Source organism: Vanacampus margaritifer, chromosome 11 (assembly GCF_051991255.1).
Source record: "Vanacampus margaritifer isolate UIUO_Vmar chromosome 11, RoL_Vmar_1.0, whole genome shotgun sequence".
Classification (NCBI taxonomy): Eukaryota; Metazoa; Chordata; class Actinopteri; order Syngnathiformes; family Syngnathidae; genus Vanacampus; species Vanacampus margaritifer.
Window position 1 is genome coordinate 12,280,662 of NC_135442.1, and position 27,429 is coordinate 12,308,090.

General features: G+C 42.8%; 1 protein-coding gene and 1 long non-coding RNA gene across 2 annotated transcripts in view; one reads left to right on the forward strand and one right to left on the reverse strand.

The window, feature by feature from the left end:
- Window positions 1–27,429, forward strand: part of anos1 (anosmin 1) — a 66,781-nt gene that overhangs the window by 36,873 nt on the left and 2,479 nt on the right. The window contains exons 3-13 of the mRNA XM_077580456.1: window positions 315–377; window positions 1,893–2,115; window positions 7,674–7,858; window positions 8,599–8,728; window positions 11,970–12,175; window positions 14,824–14,968; window positions 17,080–17,232; window positions 20,859–20,947; window positions 23,757–23,928; window positions 24,400–24,620; window positions 26,817–26,958. Coding sequence (XP_077436582.1) covers window positions 315–377; window positions 1,893–2,115; window positions 7,674–7,858; window positions 8,599–8,728; window positions 11,970–12,175; window positions 14,824–14,968; window positions 17,080–17,232; window positions 20,859–20,947; window positions 23,757–23,928; window positions 24,400–24,620; window positions 26,817–26,958 — 1,729 coding nt within the window. The remainder of the gene's footprint in view (window positions 1–314; window positions 378–1,892; window positions 2,116–7,673; window positions 7,859–8,598; window positions 8,729–11,969; window positions 12,176–14,823; window positions 14,969–17,079; window positions 17,233–20,858; window positions 20,948–23,756; window positions 23,929–24,399; window positions 24,621–26,816; window positions 26,959–27,429) is intronic.
- Window positions 772–27,429, reverse strand: part of LOC144060696 (uncharacterized) — a 74,339-nt gene continuing 47,681 nt past the window's right edge. The window contains exon 3 of the long non-coding RNA XR_013295984.1: window positions 772–2,105. This is a non-coding gene — a long non-coding RNA (uncharacterized LOC144060696). The remainder of the gene's footprint in view (window positions 2,106–27,429) is intronic.

A 27,429-nucleotide genomic window follows, 5' to 3' on the forward strand; every position in this document is an offset into this window, starting at 1 on the left:
TGAAGGGTATGAAGTGCAGACAGGTTTTTTTTTTTGGGGGGGGGGGTCTTGTGCTGTTAAGGCATGAAGGAGGAATCTGTCAGGGGCTACATCAACAAGAATCCAAACAGCACTAGATTACAAGAGACAAGGCGTGTCTGCTTGCGCATAATAGACCTACCTGGGCCGTGTTTGCTTTATGATAGAGATTATTTATGTCTCTTCAAGGTATGCGGGGCATCTGTAGCAAAAGCAGGCATGTGTGTGTGTGTGTGTGGCCTTTGGAAATCAAACATCTTTTGATGTTGCTGACACCTGTTCTCCTGCTTTTACAGTGCCTGGAGCCGTGCAAGGAATCCTGGGACCTGAAGGAAAACCAGTGCCAGGATCTATGCGAGGTATATCACTAGCAGACACACACAGTAGTTGTTTTGCCTTATTGACACCGTAAGGAACAGTCAGGAGTAGAGCTGTAGCATTTAATCGAATAACTCACATAATTGGATTACAAAAAAGGTTGAAGTCAACTTTCTGCCTCAAAGCTTTGCAGGAATCTTTTTTCCGTGGGGACTAATGCTACCGCAGTCGCACGCACAACTCAATAGAGAGTTGGCGTGATGACAGAGAAAGTCAAAAATCTGGGATCATTTTACTTTTAACAAGGAAGATCAAATACAGTTGGTACCACAACAGCACGTCTACGTTCCGCAACATGAGGAAACGTATCGATGTTAACTGATTTAATATAGCCCACCATCGCTAGTTATAACCTATTGTAATGTCCCCACAAGGTGCATTTTTGAATCACTTTATTGAGGAGATGGTAAGAATACAAACACGTAATAGGTTTCATCATTACGTATTCATCACGAGCTGCCGATGGCCACAATTCACTCAACTTGTGGATTAGCTAACGGGTTAGCCAGTTAACAGCACACTCTTGCTTGCTGACACCCACATCACTCACCAAGCCAAGCCCCGCCTTTTAAAGCCATACACACTCAAAAATATTGCAAGCTCCCATGTATAAAAAAAAAAAGAGCCTGTACTGCACATGTACATTAAAGTGTGTTCAATAATGCAAAATATATTTTTTGGGACAGATTATGCGATTAATCAGTTGAACAGTTGATAGAATACTCAATTCTTAAAATATATGTTAGCTGCAGTCCCAGACCCAACTCCATTAAGGGGAAATCTGCAATATAGAGAGACCATAAAAAAAAAAAACTTTATGTAGTTTAAACTGCCACATACTTTAAACACATTTAAACTGATTAAAACACGCTTTAAATGCATTGTAGCCATATTTGAATAAAAAAATCAAATTGCAAGTTTGCATGCTGTGGTCGGCAGCAGCTCCTGCACGAGTGTGTTTATTGTGTTTGACCGTTTTCCCGCCGTTCAACAGAAAACTGTAATGTGCTGTGGTAACTGTTGTGTCTCTCCTTTCCCATATGCGAGGGCATTACAGTAAGAATACTGTAACAACCAATAAAAAAACAGTCGCTTAAAAAAGGTTGGAATTTTCAATGTTTGCAAACAATCACAGACCTCCTATAGTGCATTATGAACATGGAATAATTTACATGTGGAATAATTCCCTGGTATGCTTCGACTACGACAATTTAAATCAATTAAGAAGCCAAAGACTGACTAGCAACTAGTTGACTTCACACTAGTAAGCCAGTATAGGAAATAGGAAATAGTAATGAATTCCATTGGCTCTGAAGTTTAAAAAAAAATAGTTTTCATTTCTTTTTTTTACTTTTTGGATGTGATGTAAAGGTTTGATTTATACAAATTATATCTTAGTCTAAATGAAAGTTGTTTACTCATCCTTCCTTTGAAATTCAATGCACACAAGAGGATCCCTGACATGTTTCTTCCCTCCTCCTCCTCCTCCCCCACAGCCCCTCTTTCCCAAGAAGCACTACGAGTGCCTCACCAGCTGCGAGTTCCTCAAGTCCATCGAGGGTGTGAAGCAGGGCGACTGTCCCGCCCCGGAGAAGGCCAGCGGCTTTGCGGCGGCCTGCGTGGAAAGCTGCGAGGAGGACGGCGAGTGCTCGGCCGTCAAGAAATGCTGCTCCAATGGCTGTGGCCACACCTGTCAGCTCCCCAAGAACCTGTACAAAGGTAAGCGGAAGCAAACAAATTAAGCATTTATGCGACTTTGTATTTTAAAAAAAAATCTAAACGTTTGTGTAGTGTTTTTCTACACTTAATAACTTCAGACACTCAGCGAGCCCAATATAAGTTGAACGAACACCCTACTTGAAATAGATTGTTGTCTGACAGGGAAAGGCTAACAGTTTTGAGGTTGAATTTTAGCTCAGGACTTCCTGTATGTAGCCTAAGTATATGCGTGCGTCTGTGAAGAAAGAGAATAGAGTAGATTAGAGGCCAGAATTAGACAAAATGTGGTCATCTGTAGTCCTGAATATTACTGGATGAGCCGAAAGTCAACACACGTTATTATTCATCTCCAGGATATTGCTCCAACAGTTAAGTTGTGCCACTTGAGTGGGCTGAAATAAACTGTTGTGTTGTGTGGAGGGTGCTGAGTTGTTAACTGAAACACCGTCACACATCCGCTCTCAGCACGTTGTTGGCGTCGGTCGCTCAAGGCCAAAACAGAGTGCAGCGGACAACGAGGCCGCATCGATCTTTGACGGCGGCTGCCATGGCCTGCTTTAAATCACACTGCGGCAATAGTACACGCATAGTCACTGTGCTCAGTAATGACCGGCAAGTGCACGCAATCTGGAATGCGAGCGTATGGACGGATGCAGATGGTGGAAAGATCCCGAGAGAGAAAGACTTCAGTGGTGGATGTCATGCCCCGAAAGGTGAACAAAATGTTAACGTGGAAAGATGAAAAGAGCGCTAACCTTGGAGCGTTCCACTGACCCGGTCAATGAAAACCATCCAATGTTTTTTGGAGGCCTTCACATACAGGCCCGCCTATGCCGTCATTGAAGGGAGCGCGTGACAGCTCGCTGTCGCCGCCGCGTTTACACAAAATTACGCCAACATTACGCTCCGACGTTCCACTGAAATTGTTCTTGTGGCCTCTCTGTGTCAAAGGTCTAATTAGTCGCTCATGGTTTAAAGGGTATAATTGTTTCTATGTGTGCACAAGCGGGTGATGTGTATGCGTGTGCAGTCATTGCCATGATGATCCGTGATGCTGGAAGCTAATAGCAAACACAAGCAGAGTGAAATGGAGCGTTTCCCCCGGTGAGATCACTCTCAGATGTGTCCAAGTGTGTCTGAGCATCTCGGGACCCCCAAGGGGTTTGTGATAAGCAACAAAGCTCATGTTTGTATAGAAAAGAATATCATAATATTTTGCCAACGATACAGTAAGTGTGTAATAATTGATGTACTGGAACAAAAAAAAAAACATTGATCATTCACGATCTATCCTACTACTGCTCGAAAATAGCTCGGTATAAAGTTTGCTCTAACATGACTTAAATGTACCAAATAAGCTTTCTACCTGCTTTTTTTTTGCAGACTTGTTGGAAGTTATAAGTATTCTAACAAAATTGTGACAATGCTAGCAGATCAATTTGCTGTAGTTTAGCCCATTTCAAATGAAAGTGGACTAAATGCTAACATGCTAACAGTTGGAATGCTGAACTATATAAATAACTCTTTGACTGCCAAAAACGTTAAATAACGTTTAGTAAAATCCTATGGAGGAGTGCCAAAGACGTTAAAAGACGTTTGTTTCAAAACAGAGGTGAAACTAACCATTTTCTATTGTTGATTACTGAAAAACGGAATAAGGTAGAAACAAACTTTTTTTTCTGATGAAAGATGAGAGTCCAGTCTTTCATTTGGTAGTATGTGTGTTTCCATAGTCCAAACACATAATTTTCTATGGACCTTGAAAGATCAGTCAAAATGCTTAAATCGGCTGGCACCCACGGCATCCCTTTTCTGAAAACGTCTGGCAGTCAAAGAGATAATAACCAGAGTAAAGAAAGCACAAAGTAGATCAATATTGATTTTACATTTTGCCTTGTAGTTGGGTACTACTGCAAATCACAGCATTCCCACAATGAGAATTGATAAAATGCTAACTTGCGAATAGCTGGTATGCTAGCATAAAAGGATAGTAACATAGAAAAAAGTTGTTAAGGAGCTTTATTTATGTAGACATTTTATTCTCCAATGAGACATTTTGACAGTTGTTTTTATTGATTTAAAATACAGAACACAATTTATCGAATAATGACAAATGACCATTCAGAGCTTGTATTGAACCAGGTATTAAAAAATGAAAGTACTTTGATTTATGATTGTGAATTTGTGCCATTACTTTTGCATCCTTAAAAAGTGGGAGGCAATATGTACAAACTGGTATACTTCGGATTCCGTCCCTTCAGTCAGGATTCAGTCCACGTTCCCAAAACATGCATGGTTGGTTAATTGAAGACTCTCTAAATGGTCGTTTTTCTATACTGTATGTTCGCTACAATTAGCTAGCGACCAATCCAGGTTATACAGAAAATGGATGGATGGATCATTTTAACGGAGCGCCATTACACTTTTAATCTCACACACCCTCTGAAGGACTTGGTGCATGCACCACAGTTTAGTCATCCGTGCCCTATACTGAAACTCACGTTAATGTGACGATGAAAAATGGAGCGTAAAATGTAGACGTCAAAATGATTAAATTGAATGTAATCTAATGAACGTTAATTAGCCTATCTGCCATCCTCCGCCTACGTAGTGTTTTTCTTCCACTGTCCGTGATTAGCGCAGTCCTAACGACAGCTTGCGTGTTAGCGGTGGAAATGATTATTTCTGGCACGATGAAGACATGAATGAATCCACCCCCCGCCCCCCCACCCCCACACCCAAATGGCACTTGGACAGGAGGGTTACGTCATGGTGCCTGGAGTAAGCATGCGGGGCCATTGAAAGATGAACGCTGTGTGATTCTTGGGAGTGAGCCCGACTCGCAAGTTATCTTTGGAAGGCGCAAAGCTGCAAGAAAGTGCATTTGATACCCTCCCATATTTTGCGGAAGAAGCCAGGCAGCGGGCGCAGATGTGCGCTGGTGTGGTTTCGTGTGTCTGCACCAGGACTTGGGTGACTTTGTGAGAAGATGAGCTAAGGCGGAGGGGAAGGGAGGAATGCTGCGGTTAGCCAGGCGCACGTCGTGGCGCAGGAAATGTGACACGTCGGTCCGCTGGCGCACACAAACACACACAAGCCGCCGAGCTGTGAAACCGCAGTGCAATGACCCCCAGCTGTACGCATGTACGATGCTGTTATCACACGGACTAAACAAAAGACTCCACATGCCGCTCAAGGGGCCCTTTCTTCATATTCCAGCATGTTCTTCCAATCCCCTTTTATGAGATGCAATTAGATGAAATGCTGTGAAGTCAAAACGCCGTCTTGATCACGCTGCCCACCAACAAGCGCTGCGGTAGCCTCAAGCGTGTCTTGGACGCCAGTGGTCCAATATAACGTTCTAAAGGGCTTGACAGCTTATTGATGAAGCGGTCCAATCTCCATTTAATTATCACCGAAGCCGACGCTCCTATCTTGTACTTAATGGCAGCGAATTCAGTCTTGGAGGAGCATTAGGCTGACCTGCACTTAATAATGCTCACATTTTCTGTGCAGAGCCTTTGCAAGAGTGAATGCAAGCGCAGTGATGCAAGGGGACATGCATGTGAGCAGCCGCTATACACACCACTGTGGCCAGAAATATCACAATTTGTCACAGGCTAGAGCATAGGTCTCAAACCCCGGTCCTCGAGGGCCGCTGTCTTGCATGTTTTACAGGTTTCCCTCCTCCAGCACACCTGATTCAAAGGAGCAAGCAAGGTCTGCAGATACCTGATAATGATCCTGATCATTTTATTCAGGTGTGTTGGAGGAAGACCTCTAAAACATGCAGGGCTGCGGCCCTCGAGGAACGGAGATTGAGACCTAAGGTCTAGGACTACAAGGTAGTGCCTACTCGTCTCAGCATGGCTCTACTTGGTGTGGAAATGCAGGTAGAACGGAGTACTAAGTGTGTCAAGCTGACACTATATAAGTGGTGTAACCCGGGTCCCCCACCCCCAGGCTGTACACGGAGGTGGCTAATCCAGGTCCTGAAAGTAAAAACCCTGCCACAGTTTGGATTTAGCTAAAGACGTTGAGCTGTCAAGGTGGGAAATCCAGGTCCTCGGTTGAGTATAAGTATGTGTGGCTAAAGCCAAACTGTGGCAGGGTTTTTACTTTCTGGACCTGGATTTGCCACCTCTGGCCGTAGACCAGTACTTGACAACAGGCCATTTAATCAGAGGTCGCACAGAGCGACTGAACAAAATTACTTTACTAAATCAGTCTGAAATCAGGTCCATCATCTGCTTGAGCCTCTGTCAAAATGCTCATCTCAGTCACATATGGGAAAAAAGGGAGCACACAAGTGTGCAAAAATCAGTAAAAATATCAAAGATGTCTGGAGAGCTTCTTTAAAAAGGGGTACAGGCCCAATCATGAGACAGAAGGAGGTTCCAAGATCCTTCTCAGCAGTCCTACTTAGTCTGCTCTGCGTAATATGTTGTGACGGGCTCGTAAATGAGCCAATGAAGCCATCAGAACTATTGTGACACATGCACCTGGCAAGCTTGAAGAGTTTTCTGAAAGGGAAAAAAAGATTGTCTTATCATCTTATTGACGACGTGGTCCAGTCCCTATCTCTCCCATCCTCTACTTCATGGCAGCAAACTCAGTCTTGGGTGATTCTAAGGCTGATCTCCTGCTTATGATAACGCTCACGTTTACTGCACACAGTCCATTAGCAAGGCTGAATGCAGTGATAAAAGTGAGCAGCTGCTAAAACACCACTGCGGCCAGAAAAGTCTCTGGACAGAAGTACTACCAGGTACTCCTGATTCATCTCAGCGTGGCTCTACTTGGTAATGAAAAGTAGGTACTACCAGGCACTGTTTCTAGTACAGGCTTTGCTGTGGGTCGAGCTGATACCACATATTGTTGGTATAAACCACGGTTCGTTGCCGCTCGTTGGTCGAACAGATTCGTGTTCATCATTGTAACATTTGAGGATACAAAGCCAGACAAATCAATAGCTCAGTTTCCCCCCCGATAAAATCTGTGTCCTTACCGTGACCAATATGCAGAGAATTGAACACAGGAAACCATCATTCTACTTTGTTGTCTGTTAATCGTTCTGACTGATGCACTCAATGCGTTTTTTGCACTTTCTGATGTAACGTTCCAAAGTGCTTGTCAGCTTATTGACCAAGTAGTCCAATCACTATCTCATTATCATTACTCCCATCTTCTACTACAGAGGCAGTAAATTCAGTCTTGGATGAGCATTAGTCTGACCTCCTGCACTTAATAAAGCTCACACACACATCCACTCTTCGGCTTCATCTCAAAGGCCGATTGCAAAGCGCAGTGACGCGAGTGAACTTTGACGTTCGCAGCTACTAAAACACACCGCTGCGGCCAAAAGTGTCACAATGTGTCACAGTCAAGAGAAGAAGTTGTTGACCTTCAGCGTGGATCCCAACTATTGTAGTGAGATCATGTCTCGTTCTCAAATGTCCGTGCTGCGTTTTATGTATTTTCGAAGTACGTTTTGTGCAAAAGAATAAAACGCAACGTTAACTTCCAGACCACTGTGCTTACTGGCGTGTCTTCCGCAGGAGTCCCGCTGAAGCCGAGGAAGGAGCTGGTGTTTGCAGAGCTGTCCTCGGGTCAGCTGGAGATTCGCTGGTCCTCCAAGTTCAACATCTCGGTGGAACCTGTTCTGTATGTGGTGCAACGGCGCTGGAACTTTGGCATTCACCCCAGCGAGGATGATGCTACTCAGTGGGAGACGGTCGCACAGGTAGGCACGGCTGATACAGTAATGCCTTACATATTCGTGGTTCAATATTCAACCGATACAGATCTGTCAAATTCAGGTCCAGAAAGTAAAACCCTGCCAGAGCTTGGCTTTAGCTACAGCTGATTCTACTCCAGCGGCAGGTAAACAAGATCCCTGTAGCTCGTTTATCTGCTAAACCAATGGGTTTGCTTCCATAGCAAAGCCTTTCCATTCTAACACAAACTTTTCAGTACCCCTTCATTAGGATTCCAGTGCCAGTGGTAAGCTTCAGACCGATTGTGAATGGGAAAAAAATAATATTTAGTTGGCTGTTTAATCGTAAAGTATTCTTTGCCATTGACTGGGGACCAATACATGATGTTACCAGCCACTCGTCCCAAATCCGGTGGGATAGGTCCCAGGTCCCCCGTGACCCTAATGAGGATAAGAAAATGGATGGACGGACAAGCTTGTTCAAGTTTGACTGAGCTGAACTGAACTGCGAGTAGCGAACTGAAATGTAAACGCACGGTTTTAACGCAGCTTTAGTGAGTCACCGTGCTAGCAGCTGTGAAAGTGCAGCACTGCGCTGACAGACGTCTCCACACAGTTGCCCATTCCTCAAAGTCACCCCTTCTTTTGAAAGTTTCGGTTAAGAGAAACACGCGGATGACTGATGTGGCAGCAAACTCACACAAGGGGCTCTGACCCGGCACAAACCCTGACCCCTGCCGTTCTCTCTCTCCCCATCTGTCCCTCAGACTGCCGAGGAGCGGGTCCAACTGGGTGACATCAGAGCCAGCAGATGGTACCAGTTCAGAGTGGCCGCGGTCAACGTGCACGGGACCCGCGGCTTCACTGCGCCAAGCAAACACTTCCGCTCCACTAGAGGTGTGTACGTACATGTGCATGTGTGTTTGTGTGTACTTGTTGTGTGGCCTTACGCACTAAAGTGTCAGTCCCTGCTAGCTTGACACCCACTGACCTCCATTTGTTGTGCTTAAGACCTCGGAGCAGGTGGACCTTACGGATTGATTTACCTGCATGTGCAAACGTACGTGTTCTGATTTGTTTAGATCATCAGTAAATTGCTTTTTCTACTCAAAACGTAATACTTGATAGGTTAAAAAGGCACAAACATCCAGAAGTACGGCTGCACAATCAATGCCCCACCCCCCTGCGACTGATTTAATGCTGTTTTGACGTTTAAGCCTCCACTAGATAAAAATGAATACATAGGTTGCCAAATGCAAACTGTACTGGATCTCATAAGGTTATGCAGTTGTACCTAATGCTGTGGCCAATGAGATGAAAAAATTCAAAGTGAAACTAAATACACTCAATTGAGTGCTCAAAACCTTTCATTTGAGTGCAACCAAATTCAATTACAGGAGGGGTTTCCCTATCCCGCTTCTTCACAGTCATGCATAAATGTAATATGTCTAAATTAGACGGGATATTTCAGCTCCAAACTAATTTAAGTGTAGTCTTGGCTCCCGGAAAAAGTGACGTAACTTTTTGCAGTTGCTGTAGATTTTTGCTACAGATTAGCGTCATGTCGCTGCCTAGTTGCATGACACTAAACAAGTTTGTTTGACATGTTGGCAGGGCTATGCACTGAATACTTCATGTAGATTAGCGTATCGCACTGTGAGTTAAAATCTGTGTTGTCAACCTAAAATTCATTAAGACAAAAATGTTGAACAGTGGGACGCTTATGGTACGCTTACAAGAACCCTGGTGAAAACTGGAATGCTGTAATGTGAAAAAAGACTTGGGTTAGTAATGTGAAGTGGTTGGTTTGATGTTCTGAGTTCCAATCTTGACTCCAGCCTTACTCTATGGAGTCTTAGTAGTTTCTAGTATTTTGCAGTTTAAACTATTAGTACAGGCAATTATAAACTTTTTTTTAGGGGGCAGCATCAACTATTTGCGGTCGAGGCCTAGTCCCTATCCCTTGTGATTATTTTAAATTTAACAATTAATGGAAAGACATGATTGTCACTATCCTTTCTAGAGGCTCTGTTCCAAAGACAAGTACATGTGTGTCTGGTATTACATGCGTGTTGACCCGTACTGTCAATCCCTCATCATGCATGTGCTCCCTAGAGCGTTGTGGATGGCGCTCCGACAGAGCGCGGCACCAGGTGGGAAAAAGGGAATCCGCTCGAGGGAATAGAAAGCGATCCCCAATCAGGCCAATCAGTGGCAGGACATTGATAGATTGATGGGAGCTGTCATGGCTCTGATGAGTTCCCGGACGTTCGGTCACAGCGTCGCTATTTACATAGCCTGCCCTGTATCATCTGATTGCAATTTCGTCCCTGCTACACTTTTTGTTAGGGCAATTTGTAAGAAGGGGAGGCTTATTTGTCTTGCGCGGCCAACGTCAGCTGGTATGCAGAACCCATGTGTCCGAATGTGTGTGTGCGTGTGTGTGTTTTTAGTGGCTTAAATGTTTTTCAGGTGGGAGAGGGAAAGAGAAAAAGAGAGAGGAGTGATTTTCTCATTATCCCTTGCTCTGGTGCCTGGCAAGTGGCCCTGCCGCTCTCTCTCTCTTGCTCTCTCTCTCTCTTTCTGACATCAGAAGCAAGGAGCAGCTCGGCAGCAGTCTTTTATACAGTACTTGAAAGCGATACTAGGATTGGAGTGATAAAATAGTAGTACAGTATATTAATAGGAAATACCTTGTAGCATATTACTTGAAGTCTGACATTTGCTGTATTTAAGTATCTGAAGTATTTTCAGAGATTAAACGTATTGGTCTACAAATCTGCATGTTGGCTAATGAGTTAGCTAGCACACATTAGCATCTGCCTAAACAAGCTCATGATAACTAAAAAGCACTGATGATTCGAAAAAAATCTTTTAACTTCTTGATGTGCTACGTCTGGTTGGACTTGGAGTTTTTGTATGCTAATATTTCTGTCACTTGAGAGATACGCAAGAAAGCTAATTCTAAAATATTGTAGCACTGTACGATAATATGATATATAGTGTGATAAAAATGTCTGCCGTATTATATGACCCTCTATTTTCTATACTACTTTGATGTGTGAGGTTAGCTACGTTGCTACACATATGAGAGTCCAAAACAATAACATACACCATTTTATTACATGTACACATCATCCGTGTGCCTCACTCTCCTGGCATGACTAATCAATTTATGCTCAATCTGTGAATTTTTGTGTGAGTGACTTTAGACGTCCTACACCGCAGATGCAACACTAACACTGTATGAATAATAAATGAAGGCCTGTCTAACTGTAGCAACACTAACACAAATACTCGTTGAGGGCACTGCTAGGGGAGCATGTATGTAAACAACATTGTGCGTTACACCACATTACAATTTACAGCTCTCTTTCACAATGAGCCTCAGTTTGGCAAATATTGAACAATTCATCAAAAAAGAAGCTTTTTAGTGCCACCCTCATCTGACGTTTATTCTTACACTAGACCAGAGCTTCTCAAATAGGGGGGCACCTCAGGGAACAGGTTTTTATTTACTTTTTTTTTTTTTTGCCGTACTAAATTAAAATGTAACTGCACATCCACAACAGTAGATGGCAGTGGCACTCTCATTGTCCATTGTTTAGGAAATTTAGTGGAGTAAAAGTGAAAGTAGCAAGAAATATATTCACAAAAAAAAAGAGAAGTAGGGTACAGACAGTGAAAATTCTGCATAAGGACATTGATTAAGTATTTGTATACTGTTACATTACAAGACTGCTGGAAAGTGGCTCCGCCTCTCTCTCTCTGACATCATAAGCAAGCTGCAGCACAGCAACAGGAGCGCATCGACTCGCACATTCTCCACAATGCTCCGATGCCGATGCCAAAGCTGGCCGCCATGTGTTTGTTAACCCGTGACCGCTTGGCTGTCGTAGCCGTGATATGACACCTGTCATAACATCTCACAACGCATTGTCAGCGGAGGGCTAATTACTTTACATAGTGTCATACCAGTCACCCCTCCGCTCCTCAGCCAAAGTGGTGAAAGGCGTTCTGGCTGCAAACGTACTCCACCTTAAAGTAGACTCGCCCGAAAGAACCTTGGCGTCTTAAATGTCTGCAGATGTATGAGATTTGTCACCCCCGTGACAGCGTTTGTTTCTTTGTCCTCCAGACCCGTCTGCCCCGCCACGCCCGAGCAGCCTGCGTGTCACCAACGTGACGCAGGGAGATGAAGGCCTGGTGACAGTTCGTCTCAACTGGAGCTTGCCAGAGGAGCCCGACATTCCCATACATCACTACAAAGTATTCTGGAGCTGGACCGTGCCCACCAAGTCGACGGTTCCGTCCAAGAAGAGGAGGAGAAAGACCACCAACGGGGTAAACGCGCCCTCCCAGTCTTTCTCCCCCCTCTTGGTTTTCCGCTTTACAGCATTATCTCACTCAAGGTTCCCTCCTCGGGATTCTCCAATGTTGCATGCGAAGCCATCAATCACAAACAGAGTCAGCTATTCTGTTTGTTGCTTTTCCTTCCTCAGATTGATTGAAGAACCCTTCAGCCCAGTTATGCTTTGAAGCAGGACACATTAATTCTGATTCATACAGTATTTCCACTAATATACATTATTGGGTCGTTATTAACTGTACTTCAGACACAGACTGAGGATGCTAAAAATTGCTCGGGGACTTTATTTATGTCTACTGGCAGCCAACCCTTCTGTTGCTCATAGTGTCTGTTCCTGTGGCTTTATTACATGTTAGCATTTTAGTCACACTTACAACAAATGAGTACAAATTATAAACAGATAGTTTTTTTTTTAAAGATAATGTGATTATGATTGCCGTATCCACTAGGCTGTGAATAGATGAAGACAGTAAAAAGTGTGGGATGAAAAAAGGCTACATATTCGGAATGTAGCCTCAAAATGTCACTGATGTGAAAGGGTCCATATTTTCCTTCATATGGATTGGTGGTTGGTGCTAGTTTGCTACACCAACCGACCACATGTTGATCAAGTAAAAAGGCATCCTTGTTGTTAATGCCAAAGCGTGAGTGGTAATCAACTTCAAGCTGTAGCTGTCATTGCGGAGTGGTAAAGTTGACTAGTCGACTCGTCCATTCAACCCCTAAAATTAGCCATATTTAAAGTTAGTCATCTTGAAGCTATTGCTAGCATTGCAGATTGGTTGACTAGATGACTAGTCCTTTTAACTCCTAAAGTTAACTAGTTGACTAGTCCTTTTATCCCCCTAAAGTTAACTAGTTGACTTGAAGCAATACCCATCATTGTAGAGTGGTTAAGTTGACTAGTCGACTTATCCAATCAACCCCAAACGGTGGCAAGTTGACTAGTCCGTTGAACCACTAAAGCTGACTGGTTAATTTAACATCTAAATTTAACTCGTCGACTTGAAGCTATAGCCATCAGTGTGGAGTGGTTAAGTTGATTAATCGACTAGTCCATTCAACCCCTAAAATTGACTAGTCCGTTCAGCCCCTAGTAGAGACGGAATGCTATATTAGGGAACACCCTGTGTTGCTGTAAAATACGTAAGAAACAAGAAAACACGAGTGGGGAATCCAGGGATTCCTTGGTTTATGATGATACCATCCATCCATCTATTTCCTTAACCGCTTATTCCTCATACCGACGTATGAAATTTCAAGACTATGAATGGCACACAATTGACTAGTTTGTGTAGCGCCATAAGAATATGTGGTTAGTTCCGGCGTTTTTCATCTGATTGTCTTATATTTATGGTTACAAGTGTTTTTTCTTTTTATACAAATACTGTGAGAGAATACGGCAAGTTTCAACCTATAGGTGCAATCGGCCAAAGGAATGAAACTCCATTGTAAATTGAGGACCCCCTGTACTCTTCATCAATTAGGCCTTGCAAAGATCACTTGGTCGCCCGCCCCCAAAAAATAGAATTTTTTTGCTCATATGACAGCACATTCCTCCATCTATTGTGTCTGTCACTGTGGAAGTTTTTGTGCAATTTTGCCAGCCCTCATAATTTACAACTTGTGAACTGTATATGAAATCGGATAAATCCACGGCTACATGCAGCATTAGTTATTTTTTCTGACATTTATGCAGCCTGTGAGATTCTGTGTAGGTTTCTGGCAAAAGCCATTCCGCTTCATTTTTCTGGAATTCTTGGTTGCGGCCGGCTACTAAATGGACTGTGACAAACCACTTAAGGAATGACTCCTAACACAGTAATTTGACTAGCTTAAGTCTTATTTTTTTTTATATAAATACAGTGACACACTCCAAAATTCAATCAATTTGGCCAAATTTATGTAAAGGCTTAATTTGTCTTTTCTTTGTTTTGTTTTTGGTGTTATTTTTGTGATGACACCCTAAATGGGGTACCAGTGACAGCAAATAGCGGAATAGTGAACCGTAGTTAAATATTACCGTACATATACTGCACACCACCGACTTGTGATTCTTCTGTATCATTCATCTATCAGTACAAGCACGCAGAGCCGCTTACCACCCATGAAAATTATTTCATTAGGGATGCAAGCAGAAAGCCTGCTAGTCTAGACAGCGCGCACACACCTGCGGAGAGTCTTCTCCTGAATTAGTTTTTCAAAATGAAGAGCAGATGTGGCACAGAGAGCCGAGACACCAGACACCTATTGACACATGTACTACTGGTTTCCACTTTGGCACCTTGGAGGCTTCGAAAGCACCCTGCTGGCCGAAGAATGTCAAAACACGCACGCAGTCAATTACGAGAGCTCATCAAGGCTCACTGCTGCCGGTGGAATGCAAGAAAGTCAAGCTGGGGATGGAAGCCCTGGGAGGCTGTGACAACACGACTCCCTCATGAGGCCCTGAAGGCTATCTCCTCACCACGAGGAGGCCTTCCGCGGCTCCACATGTGTTCTTCATAAGAAGGGCTTTCCCGCAGGCCTGGTTTTGGCACAGCTCGAGCTCGGATGGTGACAAGCATTTGAGAAAGAGCTTTAGCGACACTACTCAAATGCCAACCTCTGTCTGTCATCACAGGCCCAGAACTGGGTGGACCTGGAGGCCCTGCAAGTCAACAGCAGCTACACTGTGGAGCTGCAAGCCGTGACGTATTGGGGACAGGTGCGACTGAAGAGTTCCAAGGCCTTGCTGCACTTCAGCACCACCCAGAATTCAGAATCAGGTAAACACTACAACACTTAGATAATATTTACTTGTTCGTTCAGCTGCCAGACTTGTATGACTTATTAGGTGTCACTGTGACTTTTGTATTTGCCCACAAAAGTGGTTCTACTCATTGTTATGCATAAAGCAAATGTTTGCATATTAATCAACAGGTCAAATACGTCATTAACCCACCACTTAAGAATGCTTGATTGCATAACATAATGCAAGTCAGCACTAAAGCATTATTTAAAGCAGCAGTAAGTAGAGTTACCATATTGGTTAACAAAACGAACCTCCAGAGATGGCCAAATAAATGCAATTAATTTTATTTTCTATTTACTTATAACTTAATTAAAACATTTATAATAATATATATTAATAATTCTTTCCACCCCACTTAATCCATCCATCCATTCATTTTCGTGACCGCTTATTCCTCACAAGGGTCGCGGGGGCGCTGGAGCCTATCCCAGTTCGGGGAGTAGGCGGGGTAAACCCTGAACTGGCTGCCAGCCTATTGCAGGGCACACAGAGACGAACAACCATCCACACTCACAAGCACACCTATGGACAATTTGGAGTGTTCAATTAACCTGCCATGCATGTCTTGAATGTGGGAACACCCGGAGAAAACCCACACAGGTACAGGAATAACATGCAAACTCCACCCAAAAAGGTCAAAGCCCGGATGCGATCTTATGCCCTCAGCACTGGACGGCGGATGTCCTAACCAGTCAATCGCACCCCATTTAGTAATAATAAAAAAACAAAATATAAAAATATAATAAAACTGAATATGGATAAATAAACAGTTTTTTTTTTTTAGGTCATACACACATAGTCCGGTATTTTTGTCTTGTGTGCCTTTAACTCTTTGACTGCCAAAAACGTTAAATAACGTTTAGTAAAATCCTACGGAGGAGTGCCAAAGACGTTAAAAGACGTTTTGTTTTCAAAACAGAGGTGAAACTAACCATTTTCTATTGTTGATTACTCAAAAACGGAATAAGGTAGAAACAAACTTTTTTTTCTGATGAAAGATGAGAGTCCAATCTTTCATTTGGTAGTATGTGTGTTTACATAGTCCAAACACATAGTTTTCTATGGACCTTGAAAGATCAGTCAAAATGCTTAAAATCGGCTGGCACCCACAGCATCCCTTTTCTGAAAACGTCTGGCAGTCAAAGAGTTAAGAGGCATGGCCCAGTGTGTGACATCATGAGCTGTGACTGCAGCTCTGATTGGTCATTCAGGAGTAAATAGTCTGCTCTATCCTCCTTGTGAGTTTTATCATTTTCTATTTGTGTGTTTCACAAAAAAAAGAAAAACGACTGAAAATGCATCGACAGCATCTTTTTTTCACTTCACTGAAACATGCTCATCATTCAAATTTTGGTTTGCAACATGAAGCAAAAAAAAATGATGTTTGTGTTTATGTGCGGATCAGGTTGCCCCAGTAATGACTGACTCGTGCGCATGCTGAGTAACATTACGATCGATCAATGGTCCTGCCACAGTGCCTGATGATGATTGATGAACAGTGACTAAAAGTTGGTCACTCTACCACTTAGCCATGCCGCCCCCTTACAGTTGTGAAGTGTAATTTACTTTGACACCGTTATGGTAAATAAAAACTGACAGTACATTAGCCTTGTCACTAGTAAAAGAAGCTAATCTGAAAACGAATGAACAAAACAGACATCAGAGTCATTAAGCATAAATAACTCAAAATGTTGTTCTATATCTTTAAAGCAAACTGAATTGGCTTAAGTATCTGAAGACTAAGTCGTGCTCTGTGTGATATCGCTGATCCGTGACTAAAGTCAGTTTTCCTTAAGTTTGTTTGCATTCCGCTCGCACAAAATTCTTCTTATGAACTGTTAGCAGACAGACTAAGCCTCAGTGCTACGTGCATACACATTTTTATGTAGCATAGAAGTTGGCTGGATTTGGAATCATGCCTGTTGGTACCCATCCAGCTCCAGCACATTCATGCATAAAGAACATGTTGTAGCTGCTTGGTTTTGACAAGGAAACTGTTGTCTTTGTGTCGCCACGCTGCGGCCGTGACAGAATCAATGTGGTGTTTCAGCTGCACAAGTAAACATTTCTCATTTCTCTCCCTAGTAAAATCAGTGCACAAGTCAAAGAAAGAAGAGATACCCCCTGCTGGCCCAACCTTGGCCAAGGCGAAGCGACCTTCTGGCCCGCTGGAGGTGGGCACACCCTTCTACCAAGATGGCCAGCTACAAGTTCGTGTCTACTGGAAGAACCGTGGAGGTATGAACAAAATCTGTATTGATTTATAGCTTTCATAAAATCCCATTAACACCACGTTAAGGCCACGAATGATGAATGCCATAATAATGTGTTATGCTTGGCTCTTCTCAGCCAAACAATGGACGAACCTCTTCATAGTTGTTACCTGATTGTGTAGATGGACTAAATGAATCAATGTGTCTTTGTGTGAGGGCTGAAGGGGGGGGAAATTGTGTAAAATCTGCACACAGGCTGGCAGAGCGGAGCCACTGTTTAGTAAAGAACAATAAACACTCCGAGCGGGAGCCGCGCGATGGGATTTATTGACAGCTGCCTTTAATAGATCCTGGCTTAGGCGGTGAAGCGGTCCATTTTGTTTTGCAAGAGCTGATGTCACGCGGCACGGGACAAGTCGTGTGTTTGCCCGCGTAGACATGCCTGTCCCAGCGGCGTCCATTTCCCAAGTCTTGTGGAAATATAGAAGCCTTGAAAACAACGCTCTCAGGGTAACCTGTCAAATTCCATTGGCTGCTCTATGTTCTGTTACTAATCTATGTCATGGGCCAAGCCAAACTCTACATCCCAGAGTCAAGAATGCAAAGCCTGGCTTGAAGGGAAAGGCCTGGTGAGACACCAACTGCTGAATCAGAAGAGAGAGGCGAGGAGATGGAGTCGGCCCAAAACTGTTCGCAAAGGTTGGCTTGGAGTGTTGCTAACTGCGATCAATCACGGCCGGGGAATCACTGTGTTAGAGAACATTGTAAATCCTCATCCAGGCTCCTCGTTTCTCTCAGTCTGCAGCGTACAGTATGTGCTGCTGCCATTAGACTTGAGGGATGACCCCGGTCGTTGGCTCCGGCAAGCCGGGTTCTACTACTGTAAACACAAAGATGGCCCGCAGAGTTGCAGTCTAAGGACATCTGGTTTGTGTGACAGACAAAGTGAAGGGACAGGTTAACTGGACCGTGATTAAACTCTCATTCATCGTGATCCAAAGCAGCTCGGGCCTCTGGGTTGTCTCCAGAACTCCAAAGCATCGTGCACTGTGTACTTGATCAGATAATATATCGCAGTCTGCCCAACACGCAGACAAAAGGCTGTAGGACGGTGGCGGCAATCTGGTAGCAACTCTTCTGACTGATTCCATCCGTCCGTTCTATACTCTTTATCCTGCTCAGGTTCATGGGTCAGCTGGAGTGTAGCCCAGCAAAAGGCCACTTCCACTGGCCGCCAGTCAATCACAAGGCACTTATACAAGGACAGACATCTATTCACACTGTCAACAAGTCAGTGAACCCACGCTGGGCCTCTGGTTTGTCTGTAGAACCGCAAAACAAAGTGATTGTGTACTTGATCAGATAATATATCGCAGTCTACCCAACACGCAGACAAAAGGTTGTAGGATGGCGGCAGTCTTGTAACAACAGTTCTTACTGATTCCATCTATTCATCCATTGTTTATACACCTTGTCCTGTTCAGGGTCACAGGGAGCTGGAACCAAACCCACAAGGCGAACACTGGACTGGGCGTCAGTCAATAACAAGGCACATACAGAGACAAACATCCGCTTTCACACTGTCACTGAGTAGAAACTGAATCTATGCTGGGCTTCTGGGTTATCTCCAGAACACCAAAGCAAAGTGCACTTTATACTTGATCAGATAAAATATCCTGTCTGCCTGATACCCAAACAAAAGGCTGGACAGTCCTATGGTAGTCTGGTTCTGATGGATTCCATCCACCTATCCATCCATCTACTTTCTAAACTCCTGATCCTGTTCAGGGTCGCATAAAGCTGATACCCATGCTAGCGGACTTAAACCTGTATCCCACTGAGCGGCAAAGGTTTGCGAATGTTGATTCAGGGTTCGTCAGTGTTTGTTCAAGATCGCAAACTGTCGCAAAAACGTTCAGACATTCGCCAAGAGTTTGAATGGTTTTGCTTGTCGACAACCATTAAAACTTGGCGAATGTCTTTGCACATGAACATTGGTTATCCCTCACAAACGTTCGCCCCTCAGAGGGCTTTAGGGCACAAGGCATAGTACACCCTGGACTGCCAATCAAGACACCTTTTCTCGCATAAACCAGCAAGGGAACTGAGGCCAGCTGAAGTGAACGACTACACCATCATTCGAGACATATCGAGCGCTTCTTCTGTTCTTTACCTGTTTTTCGTTTCCTGTTCCTTGTACATGTCACATCCTCTCAGTGCCAGACACCAGCTAAGCATATCTTCTTTATTTTTCCCCCTCCCCTCTACTTCCTGGTACCCTGTAATTCCTCTCTTCTGCTTCCAAAGAGCTCAGGGGCTCCGGGTGCCAGCGCCGCATCTAAGCCTTCAAAGGGCCCCTTTTATCTTCCCGCCGCAACCTCGGCCCCCGCTGCAAGGCGAACGGAGCGTCGCTCAATTATTAATCAGACACGTTTTTGCACACATTCAGGCGACACAGTTGAATGAATAATGAATTGGGTAACATAAGATGAGGGCCACGCCGGTGATGAGCTCATGAGAGCGCATTTACGCAGGCTAATGTGTCCAATTAAGGCCATTTCGACTGCACTGAAGAGGATTACTATCCTATTTTTTAGTCACTTGGGGTCCAAACTGACATTTTGCCGACTTGATAGCAAACAGCTGCAACGCCGTCCATGCGGCCTGCGCATCTGTCCACTATTTACGTACTGTTAGCTCTGCTTTAAGTCTCTACCAAGTCCCGGAGGAAGTATCTGGAAATATTTTCAGCTGTTAAATGCTTTGCTCTGCTTACTAGCTAGCTGCTAACTGTGTGCATTTGCTGCCAAATGGATAGTGTAAAGTGGCCTTTTAGAGATTCCTCCCAAAACGCAACTGCTGGAAAAACAAGTGAAGAGGGGGAAAAAAATTCTGGCTGAATAAAAATTAAAAACAACAAGGCTACATTTTCTATTGGTTCATCAATACAGCACATAGATTTAGAAATGTAATCAGTGGCAACTTTTCAAGTGGCAAAGTTTTGACTGAGCCTTATAAAACAGGAAGAGAGAGATATGTTATCTTGATCTCAAGCTGGGAGTGTTGTCTTTTAATTTCAACCTGTCTAATGAAATCTTGTGTGTTTAATCAAATACTGCCACAATAAAAAGGCGGGGGATGGGACAACTTTGTACATCGTTACATTGTAGACTTAAAAGTTGTCTAAGTGTTATATATATATATATATATATATATATATATATATATATATATATATATATATATATATATATATATATATATATATATATATATATATACACACACATTCAATTCTTGCTGAAACAGAATTGCTCCAAGTTGGCCACTTCCACTTTGACGGGCAATAGAAAAGTTACTGTTATTGACTAATCTCTTAAGCATGTACTCTATTAAAAGTAAAAATGGTGAACAACTCATTCCAACAGATAAATTGCTTGTTTTTTTCCAGCCCACTGCACTAAACGTCAATGTTTTTTTTGCTATAAAGTAGTAGTAAAACTGCTTGCTGGCTTTGATTGCCAGTTCTACAACATTGTAAAACACTACAAACAAGACTATTATGTGATTTTGGATGTTTCATTTTAATGGTCTTGTTGCAATTGCTTTGATTTTGAAGCATTTTCCCTTGTATCTTGTCTAATGTTCCAGAGCCTGGAATGAACCGTTACCATGTCCAGTGGATGCCTGAGTACTGCCACCACAACGAGACGCGAGGACCAGAAAAATCCTCCACGCAGGTTTGTTTCCTTTTCCTTTTTTACAATGAGATTTACTTTGATGCCAAGTTCCGCTTTTTATCTTTGACATTTATATTTAAGTGTACTGAAACCCTGAAACATCCCACAAACTGCCAATATGCGCACAGTCCACAAGTGTCAACATAATTCAGTGAGAAAACAGAAGTAAACACTAGTTGCTAAATAATTCAAATATGTACTGTATTTAGTTGGCCTGGAGTGACTTTTCACCCATTTAAATGCAGGCAACGTTAGCCTTACTCCACTGACTGCCGTCTCCAATCATTTTCCTTATTTAACGGTCCATGTAGTTCTAATGCACCATGTTTAGACCTTATTTTATGGTTTACGCTTTCATCCTGGTTATGCTCCCATGACGCATATCCAAATTGTGCCACTTGGGAGCCAAAAATGGCAATTGTATCAATCCACCCTAAGACAGGGTTTCCCAAAAATTTAGTTTGTGATCCAAAATGGTTTGTGGGTCAGTTTTGAAGCAGAAATGCAGTTTCTTGCCAAACAGCTATTTAGTTCATGTTCGGGTCCCAGAAAAGAACCAAAAATTCCAATTTTAGCCAACCTCGCTGAGGCAGAGCAAAGAGAGCCTCATCAGCAGCTCTGTGCTATGCAAAGCACGTGCCTCCTCTTTTTGATGCTTTAGCCCGGACAAATTGTCCACTCGGTGAACCCGAAGCCCAATGGCACTCGGCAAATCAATGGCTGTTGTTGCGAACGCTCTGATTCCGTCTTGCGGGCAGGCGATTGGGGTGATGGCCAATAAAAAGCATTTAATAAAAGCAAATGTTCCCGGAATGGAGGACAGAATTGACTGTGAATCCACACCAGGCTTCTTTTAGGAGAGTCGGGGGGGGTGAGGGTGTCACGGGGGGGCTGTTTGGGCTCAGGCTGATACAGGATGGCAGAGACCTGGCCAATCAACACATTCTTTGGAGAGCCCGACTGTGGTTGCTAGGAAATATACATCCTGCTTCTATAGATGGCCGGGAAGGATTCCAGCCTTGTGCTTTCATGTGAGCGCAGCGCCTCATTCACTTTTAATCAAAGTGGTTTGGTATCAGAGCGAACGTACACGCCGGCTCTCTAGGGAACACCCTGTTCATGTAGAAGCTCCACTTTTTCCAATAAGAGATCGAAATTCACACATCAGCGATAATTTACTTAAAAAGGAGATGAGAAATGGATTTTTTTTGGGGGGGGGGGTGCTGAATCAGATAAATGAGGAACGTTTGAGGATGTGTTCACATAATTTAGTTCTCCGGTCTGGTCCAAAGCAGACTTACTTGGGTCTTTAACTCTTTGACTGCCAAAAACGTTAAATAACGTTTAGTAAAACCCTAGGGAGGAGTGCCAAAGACGTTAAAAGACGTTTGTTTCAAAACAGAGGTGAAACTAACCATTTTCTATTGTTGATTACTGAAAAACGGAATAAGGTAGAAACAAACTTTTTTTCTGATGAAAGATGAGAGTCCAATCTTTCATTTGGTAGTACGTGTGTTTCCATAGTCCAAACACATTATTTTCTGTGGACCTTGAAAGATCAGTCAAAATGCTTAAATCGGCTGGCACCCACGGCATCCCTTTTCTCAAAACGTCTGGCAGTCAAAGAGTTAATGTCTCTGACCAAAAGTTCTCCAGTAAAAAGCATTGCATCAAAATTCCAACCTTGTTAAACAACATTTCGGGTGTAACTCAAATGGATTTGTTTTGACATGGGTATTCCTAAAGCTTTGGAATATGTATTGCTATACTACTGAAAACAATGGCAAAACAGCTCAATTACATATGATACGGATTCATATGATCATCTTAGGTTTACTCCATTGAACATCTCCACTAAATCAAACATCAGACACTAAATCAACACTTTTGTAGCTTTATAAATTAAAAACGAAAAGTCAAATACATTTTCCAGGAGATGTATATTTGAAGTTAACTCTGTCAACAGATGGCTAAATAAATAAATAAATAAATAAAATGACTTTCCAGAGGTGCTCCTCTAATGATTTGATGTCTATTTCTTTCATCCAATGATGTATCAACAGTCATTAAAAGAATGTCCAATGACAGTATAGTCAGACTCTGGACAGGAAGACGGCATTTAATTAGAGAGAAGGGAGAAATGCATGCGGATTGAGTGAATGTAATCGCAAATTATTTTAAAGTCAGAGTAAGAATTATTGGACCTGCCCAGAAAAAAATAAAGTTTAAAGCATTGTAGCTTATACAGTAGATGATGGATGGACAATACGGTTTTATATGATCACTTTTTGAAATTCAACTACTAAAATAAATGAACATTACTTTGATACTCTTATTTATTGACATGCACCTGTGACAAAACGATACCGACATTTCCATTCTTTCTACTCTACAATTTCATTCCTCTGGTCCGTGCTTTGTTCACATCTCACCTGAACTGAGCAAAGTTCATTTACAAACGGGCCGAGATCAAACTGTTCTCAGTTCCTTTGCTTTGGGTGCGTTTCAAGTTTAGGATGACATAATTCACACTTGATCAAACGAACCACCAGAATTCACACACTGAAAGTAGTTCAAAGTGCATGTTATTTGGCGTGGTACATAAACAGGTTTTACAGGAATTATCATAGTGAAGAAAATGAAAGTGAGGTTCTGTAATGCGGGCCGTGTTCACTGAGCCTGAGCGGGAATGTGATCCGCCTTGGCGCCGCGCTTTTAATTATCTCGGAGGCTCGGCGGGACGCGACCCCCGATGTCATGTCAAAGTCATCAACAGGACTCCGACTCAATGGTGTGTTTCTTGGCTCAGGAGAACTACATCAACCTCCCGGGCCTGTTGTTCTCCTGCAAGTACAAGGTCACGGTTCACATGCTCAAGTCCAAGAGACGCTCCAAGGAGGAGAGCATCACCTTCCTCACGCCGTCCTGCGCGACCATCCGGAGCAAGACTCACAAACACATCCCCTGCCCGGGGGAGATAGGCAAGTATTTGACGTTTGACAAAAAACATTTGATTACTGTTGATATAGCAATTAAACGCTGTAAGTGTATTTAATCAAGGTAATAAAAAAAATATCCATAAACTATCAAAACAATATTTCAACATTTTGGGATTCTTGCCATCAGGAAAAAACAACAACTTCTGATTGGGCCAAGAAATAGTCTGGCACATAACACCCTGCACAAGCACTACGTTTATCCAGATCTCTGTGGAGCACATACCTCCTGCAAGGCCAAAACATGCATTGTGATTGATGGAAGTTTAGCAAAATGTCGTCACACATATGGATGAAAAAGCAACGTCCTTGGCGGTGGTATAAAAGTTTGAAGTGTAATTTAGTGATTCCCCTTTGCTTTATAGATAGCATACCGATCTAAAATGGCATCAATCTTCTACTGAATACTTGGCAGGAAAGTGAAAACGTGTTTTTCTTTTCTCTCGTTCCGAACAGCTGCAGCACTTCCTAAAGTTTTGGCCAAGCCCGAAAACCTGACAGCAACGTTTTCCATCATTGGAGGAAACATCACCGGCAGCTTCCTGTGGCGTGTGTCTCGGGTGGCGGCCCACCAGCGCATTACAGGCTTCCAAGTCACCTGGGCTGAAATCACCACTGAGAGTCGACAGAATAGCCTGCCCAACAGCATCATTTCTCAGTCCCAAATCCTGCCTCCGGTAAGAAATACCACCGCTTTGTCATATAGCTCAACTCTGGTTACCAGGGTAACACGCTCATCCTATCACGTTAGCAGTATTCGCCTCTTTTTTTTTTGTTGGAGCCTCGATTGCATCATTTAAAAGAGATCACAAAAGTCTATACCGGGATGCACAAGAGATAGGCCAATATTTTTTTTTCAGGGCCAATACCGGTACTGATTATTAGGAGCCCAGGAGATCAATACCCAGTATTTGGACCTGATGATCATTTGCGGTAAAAGAGAAACTATATGTGAAATATCAAATGCAAAAAAATAAAAATAAAATCAGTCTCTTTAACATTGTTTAAATGCATTCACTCCCAGCCTTTTTCACTGAAGCAACCCCATTCGCTCCCTGTTGTTTTACTGGATTTTGACTGATTTTGCAAGGCCCACAGAATATTGTGTTCTATTGCTATAAAAACATGGAACTGACCAAAAGAAAGATTAGAGTCTTTACTTTCATCAGGAAAAAAAGTATATTTGTATCTGTTTCCGTTTTGCAGCAATTAGCATTAGAATATAGCTAAGTTTCATCATTATTCACAAAGCTCGGAAAAAGAGCTTGTTGCAACGTGGCCCTGGCTCTTATATTCTTATACTCTGCTGCCACCTGCTGGACGTTTTTTTGTAATAACTACCATTGCTTTATGCGACCTCTTCATGTCAGAGGTTGTATCAAAGTCTTCTGTATGCTCTGGCATAAAAAATTAAATATATATATATATATATATATATATATATATATATATATGTATATATATATATATATATATAAAATTTGATTTGACAATAGTCATTTAATAATAACAAAAAAAAGACATCATAGTGGTTTCCTGTAGTTCACCCCAAAGTATATGACTATGACCAGAGGGGCATTTGTGGCCTGACGTTTATTTTTTTTTCTCTGCATACAGTATACAAAAAAAACATGACTGCTACTACTAATAATAAATTTGTTTTATATCAGGTGCGGAATTTGGACCCAAAAAAGGCAAGGCACGAAAGTTGGAAAAACAGTCGTAGTTATAACTACAAACCTCGATAGCCTCGAAGAAAACACTTGATAGGCTAACTTAACTAGGAACCTTGAGCAGGCTGGATGCAGAGAAACCTCCATCTAGGACCATGCTCAATTCTCTATGACGGAATAAAGGCCTATATGCTAAAAAATAAGACTGACAAATACAGGACCATAGCAACACAATGAACAGTCATGACTCAATGACAACTAAAAACATAAAAATAAACTAAATAAATATACAAAGAAACTGTTCATAACAAAACTAGTCCTACAATTTCTCCTTTTGCCTCCTGAACGATAATTCGGTTCCAGAAGCAAAAACATTTACCTCCGCTTTCTTCTCTGTGTCAACAACGAATCAACAAATCATGAACAAATCACATTAATGATTAATTATGATCCTCAAACACTGCTTTACTGTAACACACATTACTACAGATTGCTGGTTTTGGTGAGATGCAACTACAAGATGATCGTCCAATAGTTTATCATAATGTATAAAGTTCACTCCTCGTCCACAAGTTCACAAAAGAAAACCCAAGCAGAATTACATGTTAACATGCTGCAAATTATGATCTACACCGTATGGATCACATGTATCCCCTTGCTGAATCAATTCATCAATACGGTGTTTAAAACTCATATAAGAGGCATATGATGAATTGTGATAGAGGCCGCTTGTGTTTCCGTGAGATAAAAGCTCCATCTCTTGTGTTTTATTTCTCAGTGCCGAGGCTGGTTTTAGGTTAACACCCCGTGGCCCTCCGTGCATGAATCTTGTGTGCAGACAGACACTCGGGAATAGCTCCGAGACGGCGTTGTTCTCACACTCTCATATCGTTTCATCTGCCTTGGCGTCTTTGCGCTCGCTTTCATCCTTTGCGAGAAAAAAAGAAAGCGGCTTTTTGACATCATCTGCTCCATCAACAACACGGTGCGCCTATCTGCGCCTCCCAGCCTCTGGAGCTCGACTATAAATAACGCCACCCACTGCACGCTTTATCGCGCCGGCTGCAGAGACGAGAGCGAGGCGGCCTTACGAAAGCCGTGATTTGTTTTTGTCTGAGTCTTGTGCGAAGATAGTCCCCTCTGTTTGCCAACTTTCGTTAGGATTTCATCTGATTGCGTGTCTCTGTGATCGCTCGGCAGGATCACAATCTGCTGGTCGTGTCCAACCTGCGGCCGTCCACCTACTACAGACTGGAGGTGCAAGTAATAACGAGCGGAGGGGAAGGCCCCGCCACGGTCAAGACCTTCCAGACTCCCAATATAGTACCAGTCAATCAACACCGTAAGTATGAGGTCACTCCTGATTAACTTTTCAAGCCCTTTCAACGTGAGCAGATCAATGATGTGCTATAAAATGATTAGCCCTTTAGGGAACCACTCATCCATTTTCTATACCATTTATCCTGTTGAGAATTGCAGAGAGACGGAGCCTAGCCCGCACAGACTACATGCTTGACTGGTTTCCAGTCTTATCACAGCAAGGGCACGCCGGCACGCTACCGAGGGATTTACTCGTGTTCAACTTTCCCAGAATTATTTTTCTCCCATTCTAATGTTCTTGACATAATGTTAAAAATGTGGAAACTCTAAAAAAAATATTATAGAAGTGAATTTCTATACCTTCACAGCTCATCTTTTATGTTTGCATTTCTGAACCTCAGTTTGTTTCTTCTACTGTCTAAAATATGGGCATGGACGCACATTCTGTCGTGGTTGAGAATCAGCTATTAGCGCTTTTTGCTAACAGCTACCA